The following is a 20289-nucleotide window of genomic DNA, read 5'->3' as shown; positions in this document are numbered from 1 at the left end:
GGCTTGTCTAGATTTCAACTTTTCTTTGTTCTTTTTATTGTTGTCCACAAGATGAGAAGCACATGCATAGACATAAAGTAATATATTTGAATTGAATGACTTAATTACATAGAACCTCTGCCATCTTGATCTTAATCCTCTTGTTGCTGATGTGTTTCAGGATTCTCTCCATTCCCTGATGGCAACACTAAGTTCCTCCAACCCCTTTTTTGTACGCTGCATCAAACCAAACATGGACAAGGTAGGTCATGCAAATTTCATTACACAAAAAAAAAAAAGGAAAATGTGAGAAACCCTGCCAGGTCTTGTCAAGGTCAGCGCCTGCAAAGTTAAAGCTTGTTGATGCTATTGATAGCTCCCATTGCCCAGAGCTAATCTTTAGTCGGATAAATGTTCCACTTGAAAAGTAACTTTTTATTTTTGCTGCAAATTCTTACGAATAAACTGATACCGCTCTCATGCTTTGGGGCAGAGACTCCCATTGTACTTCCTCTAATAAAAGGGCTGCGTACCAGCACATTCCGACCACTTTATCCCTTTTACCGGAGGTCAGAGGTCACTGTTGGCCACTCCAGCTGCAGCAAGCTTGGCTGATGCTCTGCTGATCTGGCTGCATCGGTGGAATGCCAAGATAAGACCACAGTGCTGTGGCTGTCGTGAAACCAGGGGGGAAGTTTATTTAATAGGCCTCTATTCTTCGACCACTCTTAACCAGATAACTGCAAACCCTGTCACTGTTATCCAATTTTCTGATATTGGATGGTTGGTGCATTGGTGAATTATCGTTCCCTATGTTTTCTCTGTGTAAGAGACTGAGCTGGCTGCTCGTAATCCAGTAGCATTTTGTTAGTTATTAATGTACACAGCATGTCTGATTGTCCTCTTCATGTCAGCTCCTTCCTTCCCACTCCTCCTAGGCGTCGTTCCACACTTCTCGCTGAAACTGCACAGTCTTCTCCTCTCTCTCTCTCTCGCTCTCGCTCTCGCTCTCGCTCTCGCTCTCGCTCTCGCTCTCGCTCTCTCTCGCTCTCGCTCTCTCTCTTTCACACCCATCCCCTGCTCGCTCTGCCTTGCATTCGCTCCTCACCTGGCCTCAGTCGGTCAAGATGGAAAAAGCCGTGCCTCTGGTAATCCTGCAGAGATGACAGGATTGCGTGCATGCAAACAGACACCACGTACAATGTACTTGTATGATTTACATGCACCCACCCTCCTTGGAAAAATATGTCACTGAGGGAAGGGTCAGCTTGTTTTCGCTCAAACAAGTCAACATGCCATACCTCTTTCAGCTGCCTAAATCCTCTGCTAAAGAGCAGAGTTCAGAGCTCAGAGTGGTGCACATTTATGTCTGTGTGTGGTTGATTATGAACATGAACACATACAAGCGTGCCTCTGTAGCCAAGTGTCTGTTTCCATGCATAGTAGCATTAGCCCGTAATTAGATTGACACCTTTGGGGAATGCTGTGCTCCTATGTGGGGCTTATCCAGCACTGCGTGCCCTCTGGGGGACAATGGCCTTCGTGCGGCCCCTTTGAGCGGTCAGGCGGCCTGTGCAGGGGTGTAAGTCGGCAGATATCACAGATGCTTTCAGATAAGCAGACCCGAGGATCATCTGTAACACGGAGCTGTGAACAATGCAGCTGATTATTCCAGAAAGAAAGGCCAAGCCCGGTTGGCAGGTCTTGTTCAACATTGTTTGTGTTTGATGCGGTGTGTTTTCTTTGCAGGAACCTGATTGTTAATGTAAAATGATAGCATTCCCCATTGCCCTTAAGTGTTTTGCTGTCCCGCAGACACTCACCAAAACATCAATTGTGCTGAACTTTCAATGCATAGCTGAGAATGACTTGTAAGCATAGAACTGTTTGTGTTGTTCTCATTTGAGAGGAATGAATAGGCATTTTGGTTGTTTGTAGTTTTCATGTTGTTTCGGTGTTTGTCATCTACAGAAGGCCAACCAGTTTGATCCTGATGTCGTCCTGAACCAGCTGACATACTCTGGGATGCTTGAAACCGTGAAGATCCGCAGGGCTGGATTCCCCGTCCGTAGAACCTTTCAGGACTTCTACAGCAGGTCAGCAAAACACTGAACACACTGAGGCTGACGAGTCATCCAAAAGTCATTGAATTATGTTTGACAACTGGAAAAAAACAGCAAAAGCCAAATAAAAAAATCAATCTCTCAGGTGCTGAAATTCCCAATATTTGTCTTCTGCTGTTAATCTAAACTTGAGTGTGTGTGTGTGTGTGTCTGTGTGTTTCCACAGGTACAAGATGATCCTGAATAACAAAATCCACTTCGACGATGAGAAGCAGAGCTGCTCGGAGCTTCTCACACTTCATGACAAAGCCAAAACAGATTGGCAACTGGGGAAGACAAAGGTGGAGCTCACACACACACACACACAAATATGCCCCAACTTGTTTTTGTCATTCAGGAGGACATTGCGTTGACTTACTGTCATGCCCTGGATACTCACAGCAGTAACCATAACCACTATCCAAAACCAGCCCCAACCCTTAACCCTCAACCGTATCCCAACATTATCCAAAAACAAAGTCTTAACCCTACAATTGTACGTGTTGCATTGGAAGGGACCAGCTTTCTGTCTCTAAAATGGGAGACGATTCCCCATAATGCAACACATGTGAACAGATATTTGTCCTCACAATGTAATTAATACAAAAGCCAATCCACACATATGTTTCCCTGTAAGATGGACCAGCCAAGCTCTAGAAAACGTGTTCAACAGTTTTTCAGCATATTGGTTCAATCTGGTGATTTTCCCTCAAGAAGTCATGCTGCTGCCATTCCCAAGCTGTTAATGTGTGCCACAGTTTGGACAGCCCAAACTGTGACTCATGTCCCAAACATGTTTCTGGCCCGTTGTGGTCAATCTTCTGCTCTCCTGTTGACAACTACAGAGTTAAACGGCTACTCCTTAAAAAACCCCGACACCAACAACTGTTACTGTAACTGTAAAGCAGCGCGGGGCTTACGGTAATCCTGAGGCAGCCTTATTGTTTTGGCCTCCTGTTGATTTCATAAACTAAACTCCCAGCGAGTGATTTGGAGGCAGTGATGAAGCGTTGCAGAGGTTAGAGGAAAGTCACGCATTCGTCTTTTAGAAAAGTTATTGTAGCGTTCTGATCTCCATCTGTTGCAACACAGTTTATCGTCTCTCGTTTTCTCTCTTGGCCTCTTTATGTCAAACAATCATCAACTCCCCTCGGCAAAGGCCTCTCCTTTTCTCTGCACTCCCATTGAATGATTAACTGTTAATGACCAGTTCGATTCTGGACGGCGAAACCTCTTTTCTTCATGTTGAACTCAGCATCGATGGCCTCTACGCCGCAGAAAAGGGGTATAAATAACACCGTTTTATAGGCTTTATTGAAATCAGCTAAATCCACGTTTGTCCCACTGTTACTTCCTGCTCTAAGTTGTGGTTCCTCTGCAGCCGTTAAATCACTGAGTCATTCAAATTTGTCTGAGCGTTTTGCTGTAATACCCCATTTGGATGAATAGTGTCTGCTGCACACATGCTGAAATACACGTCGAGACCAGAAATGTTTAATGTGTTCGATGTGTTGGTTCTTATTGAGTATATAACCAGAGCATAACCACTAATGTGCACATGCCTGTCTATATTCCGTTTTTCACACATTCACATAGCATAAAACTCCAGAGTCACTGTGTGTCACAGACTTCAGAGAGAGAAATAAGGGTTTCCTCTGTGTGGATAAAACTTCATGATGCAGAATTTTGACCTTTTGCTGCCTCTGCTGCTGACTGTTTCACTTTACACTCCGTAAACTCAAAAAATAGAAGGAGGGCAAGACTATTTTTTTCAATTAAGACTGAGTCTGTGTCATTCTGTCCACATGGTTGTGTTTTTGATGGCAGCGTAATATTGTTGGGCTCAGGGAACTACGGTAGTGTGGGTTGTGGGAAACGGCTCAGAGACAGATGGGGGCTACATTTTCTTTGGAGAAACAATCTGCGTGTAATTATGTACGTTCTGATTGTGTGCAGAGAAAGTGTGTTGCCCAGAATTAGGAGCGTGGGTGATGTTGCACAACCTGTGTGTGTGTGTGTGTGTGTGTGTGTGTATGCGAGACATTTGTTTTACAGACTAGGGAAGGATGTGGACGAAGAGGACGCTTCCTCCTCTCACAGACTTTGCAGAGGCAGGCAGGGCTGCAGCTGTGGGATCCTTTGATTAGTGGAACATCTGGGGCGCAAACACACACACAGTCACTCAAACCCCCCAGTTGATCCTCCAGACTAGCAACAGTTATCACATTGTCACATAAACCCAGATAACACAGCTGGTTGGTTCCCCCAGCCTGCTAACGTGGTCAGACGTTATAAATCTGATGATTTATAATGTTGGGTTACCACTCTTTGTTAATGTATATGTTTCAGTGTTTTAGTCTAGGATGAGCTGTTGGCTGTCATTTGTCCCACAGTACCAACTTTTTAAAAAAGTCTCCAGGAGTGAGGAAGGGGTTAACTGCACTTTTTCTCCTTCCGTCACAAGAGCAAGGAGGGGTGTGGCTTTCTATCTGGACACCAGCCACCATCCCTCCCCCTCACCCCTCCATCCCTCCTCTCCCTAACTCTCTCTGTCAGTCGTGCTACAGACGCAGCAGCAGCAGCAGTAGAGAAATGTTCAGGAAGGACGCCTGAACACAATGAGGCTCTGCAGCAGCGGCACTAGCAGCAACACTGCATCCCCCGTGCCAGTTTTCCCCTCTGCTCCGCTTTGCAGCCAGGGAGAGCAGCAGCTAGCCTGCTAGCCTTTAACTGCACCACAGCTTCCTCTGCAGTGGGCACAGGGTGCTGCCAACAGACAACATCTCTGTTGGCCCTCTTTTTGCAGCTCTTACCAAGAAGAGGAACAAACCCATCCGGTTTCCTTCCCTCCCTGACCTCCCTCCCTCCCTCTCTCTCTGTGTCTCTCTGTCTCTGTCACGCCCTGTCGGCCGTGGCGCTGCTCGTCCCGCAGGTGTTCCTGAAGGAGGCCCTGGAGCAAAGGCTGGAGAAGGAGAGGGAAGAGGTGCGGCGCAGGGCTGGCATGGTGATCCGCGCCCACATCCTCAGCTATGTGGCAAGGTGAGTGGTGGAGGAGGGGGTGGGGGGGGGGGGGCTGAGTGGCAGCGACAGTTGTCATTGTTTAGTTTTGTAATAGAGGTATACAGGCTGTGTGCGCGTGGGTTTTGGAGGAGGGGGTGCATGCCTTTGCACACTCGTGTCAGTGTGCGTGTTATGTGGGTTGTACAGGATCAGTGCCGAAGTTGCTTCCCAGATTCTCAAGTGCAGTAAAGATGTTGAGTTATTTCAACTCATACAACTTGTTGACTTGCTGGTTGGCCGGTCATTACAAACTCATGCATTACGTTGTTCATATCTACAGAACATTCAAAATGTTTCCTATGATACCAGATATGTCATGCATAATGTTGGAAAGAATTGACTACACATGTCTTGTACTCCAGAAAGTCTTATAGCAGGAGTGTCGAATCATAAAGTCTGTTTGCAAAATAATAATAAATAATTCTGCACTTTGTATCACATGATCTCAGTTAATCAATAACATGGGAACAAAACAAGTACAAGTTTTCCCGGTTTTTAATTATTTATTCCTACACAGTTGGAGGAATGTGTATAAAATCATGCACATAACATCTAGAATATTTCCATATGATGTAATGGTGCAGCCATAAAAGAAAACGTAGAGTCTTGGGCTCAAATATTTCACTTGTGTGAAGATATGATAGTGCAGACGGATTCCGTGCGGTCGATGTTGTTTTACTCACTGAATAAATCCCAGTCTTTACCGCCTGAGCGGCAAGTTTTCCCCCTCTGCACTCTCCCTGTCAGATAGGAGGGCATCCATCTCTGCTGCGGTTCAAAAATGTGCACATGCAGACACCCTCAGGGATGTTAATTGCACCTGCGTGCTACAACATATGTCACATACAGACCTCCGAAGGCTCCGCTGGGAGAGTATAATGGGACTGATGACAGTGTTCAGGTTGTGAGTTCCCTTCACTTCAGAGGCACTCATGCTAAAGACAGAGGCAAGGGAAGTTCCCTAAAGACCCAAGCAAAGCCTTTGTATTGTTATATGTAACATTATCTCTGTCCTGAGACCACGGAGTGATTACTGTGGAGACCAGGCTACGGGTCAGAGAGTCAGAGCAGTGTGTGTGGTCCTTTTGTAAGTTACTTGTATTTGTGTGTGTGTGTGTGTGTGTGTGTATTCAATGCATGTGCAGTGTGTGGGTGATGGGGCTGAGTCACAGGGCTGAACACAGCAGCCCACATGGCCACAATGGAACAGCACAAGCCCATCAGACTCTCAACATTGCACAGTTCACAATGTACAGACGTTCTTACCAGTGTGTTTGTTTAAACAGAGTGAGCTCCTTTGCTGCTGTGCAACGTCACAAATAAGTTGCTGGTGACACACAACATTGGATTAAATATGCGTCCGTGCTTGACTTGAAAGGTGTGCGTTTGATTTTCTCCCCAGGAAACGATATAAGAGAGTTCGGTCCAGCGTCGTCACGATCCAGAAGAACTACCGCGCTCACTTTTGGAGACGCGTCTTCCTGCGGCTGCGCTTCGCCTCCATCGTCCTGCAGAAGCATCACAGAGGCCAGCTGGCCCGATCCCTCCATCGCCAACTCAAGGAGGAGAAACAGAAGCGAGAGGAGGAGAGGAGGCGAGTAGAGGAGGAGAGGAGGAGGATGGAGGAGGAGAGGAGACAGAGGGAGGAGGAGGAGAAGAAGAGACAGAGGGAGGAGGAGGAGAGACAGAGGCTCGTGGACAAGGAGATGAAGAGGCGGGAGGAAGAGGAGGAGTCGATGAGGAAAGAGACGCTGAGACTGATGAAGGAGAAAGAGGAAGGGCAGAAAATGGCAGCTAAAGCAGACGAGAAAAGGTAGTTATTCGCTCTTTGTGACATGTTGATGATGCATTTATTAAGATCAGATGATCATTCCTTTATATGCATATTTGTCAAATGCCAAATGATATTTATTTCATTTTTTAGGAACTCCCTGGTAAATGGTGTTTGTCAGAAGGTAATTCCTTTTCAAAAACTTTCATTCAAATCATAAAAACACATTATGAGGTGTGTATGTGGTGGCGTAACGTAATTCAATGAGCTCTTTCTTTGTCCACTCACAGAAGGAGCTGTCCCAGACTCTGTCCCACAGTCACACCTCCGAGGAGGAGAGCCGTCAGATGGAGGAGATCCTGCGGCTGGAGAGGGAGATCGAGCGTCTGCAGAAGCAGCAGGAAGACGGCGTGTCCCTTCTCGGGGACGTCTCCCACGAGGAGCTGCGGCAGATGAGAGACGCTGAGATCTACAGACTGGAGAAGGAAGCTTCCCGCGTGGCTACTGAGTTTCTGGAGCTCCTGGACTTTGGTGGTTTAGAGCCATCCCTCTCGAGCGAGGAGAACCTCCACGACCCGACTGAATCTACAGCCCCTCTGGCCGAGGAGGAGGTGGACGAGGTGGACGAGGGTTTCCACGCCGAGGACGAGTGTGTTCCTTTACCCGACTTCCCGCCCCCGGCTGCAGTTCCTCTGGACAAGGAAGTATTCCGAAGTATTCCCCCTCCTCCGCCTGCCTTTGCAGAAGGACTAGTTGCCACCCCCGCCTTTGCCTCCTCTCCTGCACCGGCAAAGCTCTCCCCACTCACCCCCAACGGACTGAGTCACGGCCCGGCTCTCACAGACTCCCGAGCTTCCAGACCTCCTTCTCCTCCTCCTGTCGTCACTAACGGAGAAAGGGCACCGTGCCACAGATCCAGCAGAGGGTCAGACTTTGAGCCTGCGAGCGAGGAGCCGTCCCACTCAAACCTGCCAGACGCAGAGTCAGACTACGACCAGGAGGAGTTTGAGGAGGCTCATGGGAGCTCAGGCGCGAGCACCAACGACGGCCATATCACAGATGAGGAGGTGTTGCGAAAATCCTCCTGTACCCAAAACAGCCTGGACTCCTTCAGAGGCAGCTCGGACTCGGTGAGAACTAACAGGCTGAGAATCATTTCTGTCAAACGCTACAGATCCAATCCTGATGGGTAATCATTCAGAGTATCTGTGTTTACCGTAAAAAGGGACAGGAAGTGCTGTTGAACCAAAAACAAATGCGTTTTGCCCTCAAATTGAACCCAAACATGGAATTGCTGCATTTTCCATTTCCCCATGTCAGATCAAACTGTGAAAGCCATTGTTCACATGTACACTGACACACACCTAGCTTCCTTCTGGGTACATTAACTCCCTCGTGCAAGCCTGAGTCTCCTCCTAACATATCAAAAGGCTCCGCTCGTGTTAGAATCACAGTGAAACAACTGTTGCAGTTATTAGTTTTGGCTCTGCCGATGAGCGTGTCAATCTATTCCCGCATACTGCAAGTCAAGCAGAGAGCTCGGAGCTAACAATGTCTGATCAGCAAAATGTCAAAGGGAAAGGAGGGAGCGCGGGTGTGTTTGTTTACGACAACACAAGGTCAAGACAGATTTTGGGCACAGATTTACGTCGTGAAACTAAAAACTTCTTGTGATTTTCAGAAAAACAAAAAAACAACCGGCTCTTTCTTGAAATCCCCTCACTAATGTGCAGGTTATATGAACTGCAATTTATATAAATTGCTTGTGAAGGACATGGTATCCTCATGGAGGACCGCTAACGTCCTAAATGTTGGCGTTTTGTGTTTCAGTTCATTGACAGCGATGAGGACAACGACGGCTACGTGGACACGGACGAGGAAGTCTCCAACGGGAGAGTGAATATGCTGAACGGCAGTGGGCCGCCATACTTCCACGGCTACCTCTACATGAAGAGTGAGTAGCTTCACCAAACCACCGGCCAGCAGGCAGGCGGACGACTTCTGCACAGCTGAACGCAGCTCGTCTCGTCGTTTCTTGCTTGTTTGCTGTCTTTATTTATGTTCTGCTGCTGACATTGTCTGCATATACTGTATTTATTTTGTTAAATGTAGTTTGTTGTTGTTTTGCACGATTGTGTGTTTCGTTGCCAGAGGATGCATGCATGTGTGTGTGAATATCTGTGTGTATGGGTGTTGCTGGGAGGTGTTAAAGCGGTTTTACGGTGTTTAATGTGTCTGTTATTACTACTCCCATCATACTGAGATTCCACATGATACATTAGTTTCTGTCTCCCTCTGCTCTCCGCACCTTTTCCCTCTTTCAGGTGGTCTGATGATCCCGTGGCGTCGCCGCTGGTGTGTCCTGAAGGACGAGACCTTCATGTGGTTTCGGGCCAAGCAGGACTCCCTCAAATCCGGTTGGCTTTACAAGAAAGGAGGAGGAATGTCCACTTTGTCTCGGCGCAACTGGAAGATGCGCTGGTTTGTTTTGCGGGAGTCGAAGCTCATGTACTTTGAGAGCGACAGCGAAGAGAAGCTGAAAGGAACCATCGATATCCGCACAGCCAAGTAAGACCCTGTTCTCATTGGGGTATTCGAGGGTCTTAATTATTGCTCAAAAGAGACGGTAAAGTCTGCGGTTCACTAAGTTTTGTTCTACTCTGTCTGTAGGGAGATAGTGGACAATCATGAGAAGGAAAACGCCCTGAATGTTGTGACTGAGGAGAGGACGTACCACATCTATGCAGAGTCTCCAGAAGATGCCAGGTACATTATATCCACAGTAGCATAGAACTCATTGACTAGATGTTGCTGTGTTGTCGGTACTGTCTGTAAAAGTGATGTGTGGAAATAAAGTTCCCCCTTGTGGTTGCCAGTGGAAGCTCACGGTGTAATTTTCAATTATATGCTTGCTGACTTTCACTTTCTGAACTCCCTCTGACCCCATCCAGTGGTTGGTTCAATGTGCTGAGTCGGGTCCACAGCGCCAGCTCGGAGCAACTCATGGAGATGCACCACGAACAGGCCAACCCGAAGAATGCAGTGGTGAGTGCTGTTTTACCGCTCCGCTGCCTGGGCCCCAGCCTCGACTCCCAGTTTGTCAGCAGTAAAGATGAAGCGCGTAACTGAATGAGCTTCAGTATGGCGGTTCAGATGTGGGTCACTTCGTCATTTAAGCTGAAGAAGCAGAATACACACAGTGGGGTGTGTCATCCTTATGGACGTTGAAAGATCGCAGTGGAGTTAATGGCATTTGCAGATTCATGAAATCCAACGAGCTAGAAATGTAATTTAACAAAATGATGGAAAGACAAACATGCAAGACAAACGTCATAGAAAGAAGTTGCAGACTGTTTTTCAGACTGAAGTTGGCATTTACTCCCAATAAACCAAACTCCCCTTGGAACCTCTTCACTGTCTCACCCGACTCTCAATTGTACAGTATTATACAGTAGAAGTAATCTCTACTTTACAGCAAGAAGTGTTATTTTGAAGTGTATTAGTGAGATGACAGGAGAGAGAGAAGGGGAATGATGTACAGCAGAAGATTACGTTTCCTGGTCGTCAAGCGGTTTGCGTGTTGCCTTCAACTCACCTTGAAGAAAATCCAGCCAGCTACTAACATTTCAATATTTCCACCCTCCCCTCTTCTCTCTGTCCAGGGCACACTAGATGTGGGCTTGATTGATTCTGTTTGTGCATCAGACAACCCCGACAGGTGAGGAACGGCTAACAAACCTCAAAGATAGATTCAAACTGCAATCGAAGTAGTACGACATGCATCGGTGTAACGACACGCGTGTGCTCTATGCGTTTCCGTTCCTTCAGACCGAACTCGTTTGTGATCATCACGGCCAACCGGGTGATCCACTGCAACTCAAACACACCGGAGGAGATGCACCACTGGATCGGCCTGCTGCAGAAATCCAAGGGAGACCTCAGGGTTGACGGACAGGAGTTCTTAGTCAGAGGTCAGTCAGTTGAGACACACACACACACTCTCTGGTATGTTTATGATTTAGGAGTTCATTCATGTACTTAAGTTCTGGTTAGCTCCATTAATGGCTGATGAGGTTCTGCGCAGAAGAAAAGTAATTCGTTTGAGAGAAGGAAATATTCAAAAGGATGAACAGTCATTTATATTTTTCCCTAATTATCCTCCCTCAGGCTGGCTACATAAAGAGATGAAGTCAGGAGCCAAAAGCACTTCTCTCAAGCTGAAGAAGCGCTGGTTTGTTCTCACCACCAACTCTCTGGACTACTACAAGTCGTCGGAGCGCACCGCCTCCAAACTCGGAACTCTGGTCCTCAACAGTCTCTGCTCTGTGGTGCAGCCAGACGAGAAGGTCTTCAAGGACACTGGTTAGTTGAGGGTCAACGTTACTCTCAGTCGTTTCTGATTTGTTCAAACGTCTTCAGCTCCACCAGGGAGTTGTTTAGCCTCTACTTACCGTCTGTCTTGTTCACCCAGGTTACTGGAATATAATCGTCTATGGCCGTAAACACTCTTACCGTCTTTACACCAAAATGCTGAATGAAGCCATGCGGTGGGCGAATGCCATACAGGGAGCAATAGACAGCAAGGTTCCCATTGAAACGCCGACACAGCAACTCATCAGGGACATCAAGGTATGAAATCATTTGTTTCTCCTTGTAATGCTAATAACTGCTTGTCTGTGTGCAATGTCTGACCATGAGGTTTTTACGTGCCACACTAAAGATGTGCTTATAATAATTTACAAAAAAATTGCATGCGATGTCATTAACACATTGATGTTATTTGAACTCCAATTCTTTTCAGTCATGCAAACCTTTGGCAGGGACACACACTGTAGTAAAGTGAGGTACTTGTACTCACTGAGTGTGTGCTGTGATCTTTAAGTATTTTTACCTTTTTGTTCCTCACAAATAGCTGTTTCCTAGCGTTACTGCAATATTCATATCCATCACTGATATTGCTACTGTGTTATTTTTAACGCTGCTTTACTTTGTTGTCAAGATAAGTCGTGACATCTTTACTTTAGGATCGCTGATCCCGTTTTCTGTCTGTCCAGGAGAGCAGTTTGAACGTGGAGGCTGTGGAGCAGACATACTGGAGGAACCCCATCTTGAGATATACCCAGCATCCTTTGCACTCCCCTCTTCTACCTCTGCCCTATGGAGACGTCAGCGTACTCTGTGAGTGAAGTGGTCTGTTGAAATTGAATTAATACTCGGTATAAAGTAAAGAAAATATGTTCATTTAGTTAAAGAAATGCTTTAACTGGGTGGGCTGGACTTATACCCTCTCTGTCTATCTGTCCCAGTGCAAAAGGAAAAGGGTTACACCAGCCTGCAGGATGAAGCGGTGAAGATTTTCAACTCGCTGCAGGAGATGGAGGCTGTGTCAGACCCTGTCCCGATCATCCAGGGAATCCTACAGACCTGTCAAGACTTGAAGCCATTAAGAGATGAGGTTTACTGTCAGCTGATCAAACAAACCAATCACGTCCCGCACCCAAACAGTCCCGCCAATCGCGCCCACTGGCATCTCCTGACCTGTATGTGCTGCACCTTCCTGCCCAGCCGAGGCATCCTACGCTACCTCAAGTTTCACCTCAAAAGGTGCCGTCTATTTCTGGCCACGTGCCGTGATTCAAAACGAGCCCATGGTCGGAGATTACAACGGGTCGGAACTTCTACTTTACTGTCTTTGTGTGTTTTCAGGATTAAGGAGCTGTTTCCCGGTACAGAGATCGAAATGTTCGCCCACTTCATCGGTGAGTCTCTGAAGAAGACCAAGAACAGGGAGTTTGTTCCCTCTCAAGAGGAAATCATGGCACTGCTTACCAGGCAGGAAATGACCACCACAGTGTACTGCCACGGAGGAGGCTCCTGCAAGATCACCATTAACTCGCACACCACCGCCGGAGAGGTAAGAGAGCCGTCGTCACTGCAACACAAGCAGTTTTTAAAACATCCCTCTGCAAGATATCGCTGTGATTACTTTACACAAACGCTGACACAGATGTTTTGGTTTATAACGAGGCAAGAGGAGGCGCTGTGCTAATACACACTAAGTGTTGTGATTGTTGCTCTGTCCAGGTGGTGGAGAAGCTGATCCGAGGTCTGGCTATGGAGGACAGCAGGAACATGTTTGCACTCTTTGAACACAACAACACTATAGACAGAGCAGTAGAAAGCAGGGTTCTTGTGGCTGATGTTTTGGCTAAATTTGAGAGGTATGTTACCCGTGATTACTCTTCATTACGTATTATATTTGATATTGTTACTATAAAAACATAGGACACCTAACACCCGTTGATAAGAAAGGACCAAAGTCGATATGTAAGTGACACATTTGTGGCTTTTCCCACCAGACTTGCTGGCAGTGAGGAAGCTGAGGATGAAGGCCAGTGGAAACTCTATTTTAAACTCTACTGCTTCCTGGATGTGGAGAGCATGCCGAAAGAGGGAGTGGAGTTTGCGTTTATGTTTGAGCAGGTGTGTTTTACTCATCCTGTCGCACTTCATTGACTATTTTCAATCACAATGGTGCTCATGAAGATAACTCTTGTGCTGTTCCTCCAGGCCCATGAGAGTCTGACCCGGGGCCACTTCCCTTCCCGCGAGGAGACCCTGCAGCACCTGGCCGCTCTGCGCCTGCAGTTTCTGTTTGGCGACAAAGCGAAGGTCACCTGGAGCCTGGATAACGTCTACCCCGTGGGACGTCTGCGCAGCCGCATCCTCCAGTTCACCAAGGTGGGCGGCGCCTCGGGGTCAGGCCAAACTCTGGAGCGCCGAAGGACTAGCTTCCTGGACGGGACCCTGCGACGGGGGTTGAAGACGGGCTCAATGAAGAAGCAGCGCATGGAGGAGGAGCAGATGTTGGAGATGTGGATAAAGGAGGAGATGTCTGCCACCAGGGCCAGCATCGTGGAGAAATGGTCCCGCCTCAGTGGTCTGGACCAGCACCAGGCCATGATCGGGTACATGACCATCATCAAGGAGTGGCCTGCATATGGATCCACGCTGTTTGACGTCGAGGTAAGCTTACGTGTCCCTAGTTGCGACGCCACTGCACACACTGGATGATGTTTATACCTCCCTGTGTTTGTGGCTTTCTAGTGCAAAGAAGGAGGCTTCCCTCATGATCTCTGGTTGAGTGTGAGCGCTGAAAATGTGTCGGTCTACAAGAGAGGAGAGCCCAAGCCTCTGGAGACCTTCCCATATGAGCACATCATTTTCTTTGGCGCTCCACAGCCCTGCACCTACAAGATCACTGTGGATGAGAGAGAGATGCTCTTTGAAACACCACAGGTGCGTCAACTTCTTCCGTAGATGTCAGTCTGTTTGTTTGTAAGAGGAAACGGGATGTCTGCTGACTGTGTGTTTCATCTGGACATTGCCAGGTTGGAGAGATCACAAAGATTATGAAAGCCTACATCAACATGATTGTGAAGAAGCGCTGCAGCGTGAAGTCCGTGTCCAGTTATGGAACCAACTGGATCCGGTGATTCACCGACGGGACTCGACATGAACTCCGCTACGGTAGAAGATGTAGAGATGGCAAGAGGAACAAAGAACCTCCGCAGAGGTTGTGTTTCAGAGCTTTTTGACTGGCTACTTAGCAACGCAGACAAACTCCATCCAGAAAGATTCCTTTCAATAAAGACACACAAAAAAAGGAACTACTGCTTGTGACAGAAGTGGGAACATTAAAGCATCTGCACCATTTTAAGCTTTACAGTCCAAGTGTTGCTGCCCTCCATGCAGCCTCATTAGTTACACTGCTCATATGTCACATCTTACATGAAATGTATTTCAGGCATTTTGCTAAATATCCTTTTACTGTCTCAAATTTCAAAACAGACATTTATTCAACATCTGAATTAAGACTTTTTAATTTCCAAAAGTGTAGATTTTCTTTAAACATGCATCCAAACTAGAATGTGTTACAGTGGCAACTTGACTGAGTTGTCACCTTTTTTCAAGTGTTTTTCCTGCAGATGTTGCGCCCCATTATAATGAATGTTCTCCTTAATGGAGATCCCCTCAGGTTTATGTGTCAGAAACTGCAACTGTCCCAGGGAGATATCCCTCATCTTGCCTTATTTAAGATTTTATTTGAGCTATTCTGGACTAAAAGATTCAGTGTATATGCGGCCTTTCAGGAATGGAATATCAATTTTGGGGTGTTGAGTATAGTGGTCAGTGGTAGGTATGGCTTCCACTGGTGCATTTACTACAAAAGCACGTCTCTATCTTTTAAAAAAGAAAATTCATCATGAATAACCACTGCATCAGTGGAGATGCATCGTCTATAACCACTGCAGTCGAGTATTTTCTCAAAATGCACGATTACTAAAAATCAATCCGACCAAAATATACTTCTCTACTAGAACAAGTACTTTTTGTTGAGCTGTCTTATTGTGTACTGACGTCCAAGGTTGTGTTTGTAGAAACAAGCAGGATAGTGCTTGTTGAGTGCGTCGGTGTCTAAAGACAGTTTTACTGTGTTTTTCTCAGTGATGTCATAGGCCTTGTAAGGGTGGGGTATTTATTTATGGCAGTGTCGATGGATTGGGAGAACAAGCAGAGGTGAACAGAGTGCTGGAAATGTGTTGTCGCAGTTGTCCTAATACTTTAGATTTTTCTATTTGTGCATTCTTGGACACCGAAATGTAGATTCAGACAAGTTGTTCATAACTTACTTATGATTTTTCTCCATTTTGTGCCCTGTTTCTGAGCTTCTGTCAACATAAAATAGCCGAAGTGTGTTGCCCTCGCCATAGGAAAGGATATTTCTCTCTTCCAATGTAAATGAACACAAAGGATGCCTATGCCAGTTGACTTACAGTATAGTTCATGTTATGGTCCAAAACGTATTGAGCTTAGTATTTACCGCACTTCACATCACTGTCTTCCATCGCTCTCCAATCGTACACACGAAGGCCATCTGGTCAGCTGCCGGCGGCCACACCAGAGATTGATCCAGCCATTGACGATGACTGTATTTCTGATTGTTTTGAGGAAGAAAAATCAGAAAATGTTTTATATCAGAATTTAAAGATGCTCTAATAAATTATTGTATTTCAAAATGCTGTTATTACTGTCTCATTGTCATGTCTGACAAGATATGGATATTGAATATCTTGTTTTTTTATTTATTGTGAACTAAAATAATTTGGATTAATTGTGAAGAAAGGAAACACTTCCAGGTAAATACTTTTCTTGAACAGGCACCTTCAACAACGTTTTTTTTATTTTTACAACTTTATAATGTTAATAAATTATTCACTGATGTTTTATGGATCAGTTACAAATTGTAGCAAATTATATTTAAATGGTAATGGATGTACTTTTCCAATCCGCCATCAATTCTGCTGTCAAAAATGTTAAAAGGGGCCATTCATAAAAGGTAAGGTTTCTCTATTTCAGAGTTAGTTCTCTAAAACGACACATGAGATTAAGCCACCAATAAAGGACTTTTACGACCACTTGTCTGGAATCGTGTGACAAAGCAATGTGTCGTGCTGAAAGAGGAGAAACTGCCCGATATTTTTCACAACCTGGCAACCCAAAACGTGTTGTTATTGTTTCTTTGGACAGTTTTTGTTTGTTTGTTTTATAAATACAACATGACGGAACGAACACTCTCTCGCCTACATTGAACATGTAGATGTTAAGATGTCTCATGAACCAGCGTCAGGAGCGCGTGACGTCAGCCCTCGAGGAGGTCCACCCTCCAGTCTGACTCCTCGGACACGTTAGTTTGGTCAGTTACTTCCATGCTGTCGGTGGTTTGCACTCGTCTCACAATGTCCGCAGTTTACCGAGCTTCATCCTTTGCCTTTGTCTTGATTTTCTACGGAGTGTTTTTGACCACAGAGGCGCAGGCACCGACTCCTTCTCCAGCTCCGAGTAAGTGTGTGTGTGTGTGTTTCTTCTCCAGCTTTTAGCCATTGTGCTTTGTTTTGTATTACTCGAGTTGGGTCAGGAGGTGGTCACATGACTGCAGAAAAAAGTGTATTTCCACTAACCAGAGGAGGCAAAGATAATCATCTCAATTCATGGTAATGGTTCGCGAGCAAACTTTATCTTATTTTCTTTGTGTCTTAATAACTGTAAACTCTGTTTATGATTTGTCACTGTGGGCATAAAGTTAAACCTCTGTTAAAATTTCATTTCCTGTAAGGCCAGCTTGAACCTACAAAGTAAAAAGAGGGCCAGAATGCCATAAAACAATATAACACACTGTGTTGTATCTCTGTTTCAGCTCATTGTGCCTCGAGATCCAACACCAGTTGTGCTGAATGCCTGCAGAATGTGATAGTGAGTCTCATGAACTCCAGCCAAATACAAATACTGTAACGGGTTTCGGCTTTGGTAGTGGTGTATTACTATGAATAACAATACTAAGCCCAGTGTTTTTGTTGCAGTGTTTGTGGTGCTCATCAACCAAACAATGCATCGACTATCCAGTGAGGAACATCCTGCCCCCCAGCAGTGTGTGTTCATTGAGTGATGCACGATGGGGGTTGTGTTTGGGTAAGACTGACTACACATCTGGGTATATCCTGCAAAATTGAATGACAAATATTTCATTGTTTGAGTCATTTTTGCCCAAACATTCTCTCGTTACAGCCTTTAATTAGTGATGATTTGCTGCTTTCTTCTTTCTTACTTGAAAGTAAAGTGAATATCCAAAAACCTATTTGAAGACCTGCACTTGTGATTTAGGAAATATTATGAACTATTTACTGACATTTTAGAAGTTGAACAACTGTTTAATCGATAGAAACAATTATCAGCAGAATAATTAATAAGGAAATTAATCCCAGAACATCCTTAGTTTATTAAAAATCATGTAATGTCAATTAATTGACTAGTCGTGTCTGACTAGTCAGTTAATTGACTTAAATGACTGAATGACTAATTATGTTTTTTTTTGGTCTACTAAGACCCGGACTACCAATTGTTAAAAAAGGGGCAGTAGTGTCTATTCATTATGATTCATAATATGATGCAATGCTCTTTTTTCTCTCCGTGTCTGCCTTTGATTTCCAGTAAACTTCCAGATTTTGATCATCACCATGTCAGTGCTCGGTGGCATCATCGTCATTGGCCTTCTTGTTTGCTGCTGCTGCTGCTGCAAGTGTGGAAGAAATGGGTGAGCATTGAGTGTTGGCTGGGAAATCTGGTTTAACATGGAAGGAGGAGGACGGGGAACACAATGAGTCGTTTTTGTGCGAGGCCGGGCTGATACCGCCGTCTCCAAAAGCCTGCCAGAATGTGTAACTGCAGTTTAGCTCTGAAAATAATAACATTGATCTTTCTATTTAGCCGTGGTCTAGCCTCTTTTAAAAACTTGTATATATATAATATTGTTAGACTATGAGACTGATTACCTGACTTACTTGTGTTGTATGAGGCGAAAAGAAAATCACATCAGACTTCTGGTCTCTCTATTGTCATTTATATTGCAATGTAAGATTTTATCTACAAAAACACAACTGTGATGAATAACACTATAACTGTTTATTCTAGGAACAAGAAAGAAGACGCAAAAGTGGAGCGACAAACCCGTGCGAGGAAGAGTCGTCAGAAGGCGAAGTAAGTGTAACTGTTGAGGAGGGGATCTACAAAATTAACAAATATGATGATATATATTATTCAGATAAACAAACTACAAACCCATATTTGTTTCTATTATAACAATAACCATAAAATAACATAAGAGGGAGTCTCATAAAGCACATATTGTAGACTATCCACGTCAGCATGTGGATGAATAAATGTTCAAGATAAAAGAGGCAAAATGTAATTTTATGTTGTTGTGTATTTTTAAGTGGCAGATATGTAAAACGAATAAATAGGTTTTGTGGTATTTACCATCAGCTTATTACAGGAGTACTTTGTGTTGTGAGGATTCAAACACTGTAGGCGTGAGTGTGTCCAGTGTTCTCTGTTGTCCAACAATTAGTCTTTTGTGTCGTCCCTTACAGGAGTACAGAAATGCAGCTGAGACACGATGAGATCAGGCAGAAATATGGTGAGACTAATGTCTTAAATGTAAATGCTGGAGTATCAGACGTGCTTAGGGTTAGATACATGCACAGTGCTAAAAGAGTTTCAAAATGAATGCATAACGGGGTGTGGGAACGATAAGATAGATAACACAAGATACAGACAATAGAACCTGAGCTGAGGAAACTAGGAACAACGTAAGAAAAGTCTTCATAAAACAAGAGAGAGTCAAAATATGAACCACAATTTTGATCAAGTAGCGCCATCTACTGGATACAAACGACACTGTACAAAGCTGATACACTAATTCAATTCTAACACTTTTTACTTCGATTTGTGGAAGACAAGGATTTTAGAAATACAGTGATTTACTTGCTTTTAACCCACAATTCAAATTGTATGCAACCAGCAAACACTTGCTAACTACTCCGGATGTGTTGTATTTCTAATCCAGTAATATGCCATGCAATGGGTTATAAGATTTGTTCTCCATTGTTTTTTACAGGTATGGCAAAGGATAATCCATACGCCCGTATGAACGATCATTGAGAAGTGTTTCAGCGGTGATTCCATATGCAAATCCCTTAATTTGATTTTATTGATGCCAGTTAACATTGAGATACATATGTAGCATATAAGAAACTGTGATTATCTGATTTGGTTTCTGTGTCTGCAAAAAAAACACAAAGATGTTTTGAAATGATTTAGTGTGCACTATATTTCAAACACAGTCAATTCACCTCATGTTTCATATTGTATACACGTTGTTTTACCAGATTCATATTTCTTATACCTTAATTAGATATAAATGATTATAGGAGAATGTGTTCAGTTGACTTGTTTTTCTGTCCACACAATAAACTTAGATGTAAGGGTAAATCTGTCAAAACCTATTGTCCACCATGATATGCAAACATTCCTGTGTCATTTTGCATAACATGCACTATTGTTAGATTTCTATAACTCAAGAGTTGATCAGAGTTTGCGGTGCTTATTTTATAACCAGCAGTGTCGTTGTCATACTACATCAGTAATACACACTATTTTACCGATCGCCATTCATTTCTCAAGTACAACATTTATTTTTATATAAAAAGTTAATTTGTCACATGTAACTCATTTTACGCTTATTGCTTTTTTATCTGTGAATATCAGGATCAGAATAGTCCTGAACTTTCCTGGATAAACAAAATGTAACTACGTCTGAGGGATTTGATTTTTGTGCAGCTTTTGTGAGAAACAAATTGTGACCATTTCAAAATAAAATGAATAACTTGTGACTTTAATTCTTAATCAATTTCCAAATTCACAATTTCCCCATTTACCTCAAGCCCCAATCCCCCAATACCCAAATACAGAAACAAGAAA

General features: G+C 44.5%; 2 protein-coding genes across 2 annotated transcripts in view; both read left to right on the top strand.

Annotated features, from left to right (window-relative positions):
* The window catches only part of myo10l3 (myosin X, like 3), a gene marked incomplete at its 5' end in the record, with an annotated part of 48156 nt that extends 32191 nt beyond the window's left edge, over window positions 1-15965 (top strand). The window contains 23 exons of the mRNA XM_079276385.1: window positions 161-241; window positions 1951-2075; window positions 2269-2383; window positions 5014-5120; window positions 6544-6954; window positions 7066-7096; window positions 7203-8042; window positions 8743-8866; window positions 9237-9480; window positions 9583-9678; window positions 9864-9957; window positions 10575-10630; window positions 10741-10883; window positions 11080-11274; window positions 11384-11541; window positions 11967-12090; window positions 12219-12516; window positions 12619-12826; window positions 12997-13133; window positions 13272-13395; window positions 13483-13938; window positions 14020-14211; window positions 14304-15965. Coding sequence (XP_079132511.1) covers window positions 161-241; window positions 1951-2075; window positions 2269-2383; window positions 5014-5120; window positions 6544-6954; window positions 7066-7096; window positions 7203-8042; window positions 8743-8866; window positions 9237-9480; window positions 9583-9678; window positions 9864-9957; window positions 10575-10630; window positions 10741-10883; window positions 11080-11274; window positions 11384-11541; window positions 11967-12090; window positions 12219-12516; window positions 12619-12826; window positions 12997-13133; window positions 13272-13395; window positions 13483-13938; window positions 14020-14211; window positions 14304-14408 — 4464 coding nt within the window. The 3' untranslated portion in view covers window positions 14409-15965. The remainder of the gene's footprint in view (window positions 1-160; window positions 242-1950; window positions 2076-2268; window positions 2384-5013; window positions 5121-6543; window positions 6955-7065; window positions 7097-7202; window positions 8043-8742; window positions 8867-9236; window positions 9481-9582; window positions 9679-9863; window positions 9958-10574; window positions 10631-10740; window positions 10884-11079; window positions 11275-11383; window positions 11542-11966; window positions 12091-12218; window positions 12517-12618; window positions 12827-12996; window positions 13134-13271; window positions 13396-13482; window positions 13939-14019; window positions 14212-14303) is intronic.
* A 705-nt stretch (window positions 15966-16670) lies between these two features.
* Window positions 16671-20177, top strand: pttg1ipb (PTTG1 interacting protein b). Its single transcript, XM_079277103.1, has 7 exons — window positions 16671-16815; window positions 17171-17226; window positions 17334-17442; window positions 17962-18064; window positions 18442-18507; window positions 18900-18946; window positions 19427-20177. Exons 1-7 carry the CDS (start codon window positions 16683-16685, stop codon window positions 19468-19470), a joined length of 558 nt encoding a protein of 185 aa, XP_079133229.1. The 5' UTR covers window positions 16671-16682; the 3' UTR covers window positions 19471-20177.
* The last annotated feature ends 112 nt before the right edge of the window (window positions 20178-20289 follow it).

Source organism: Melanostigma gelatinosum (assembly GCF_949748355.1).
Source record: "Melanostigma gelatinosum genome assembly, chromosome: 10".
In the NCBI taxonomy this organism is placed as follows: domain Eukaryota; kingdom Metazoa; phylum Chordata; class Actinopteri; order Perciformes; family Zoarcidae; genus Melanostigma; species Melanostigma gelatinosum.
This window is presented reverse-complemented; position numbering and strand designations above follow the sequence as displayed.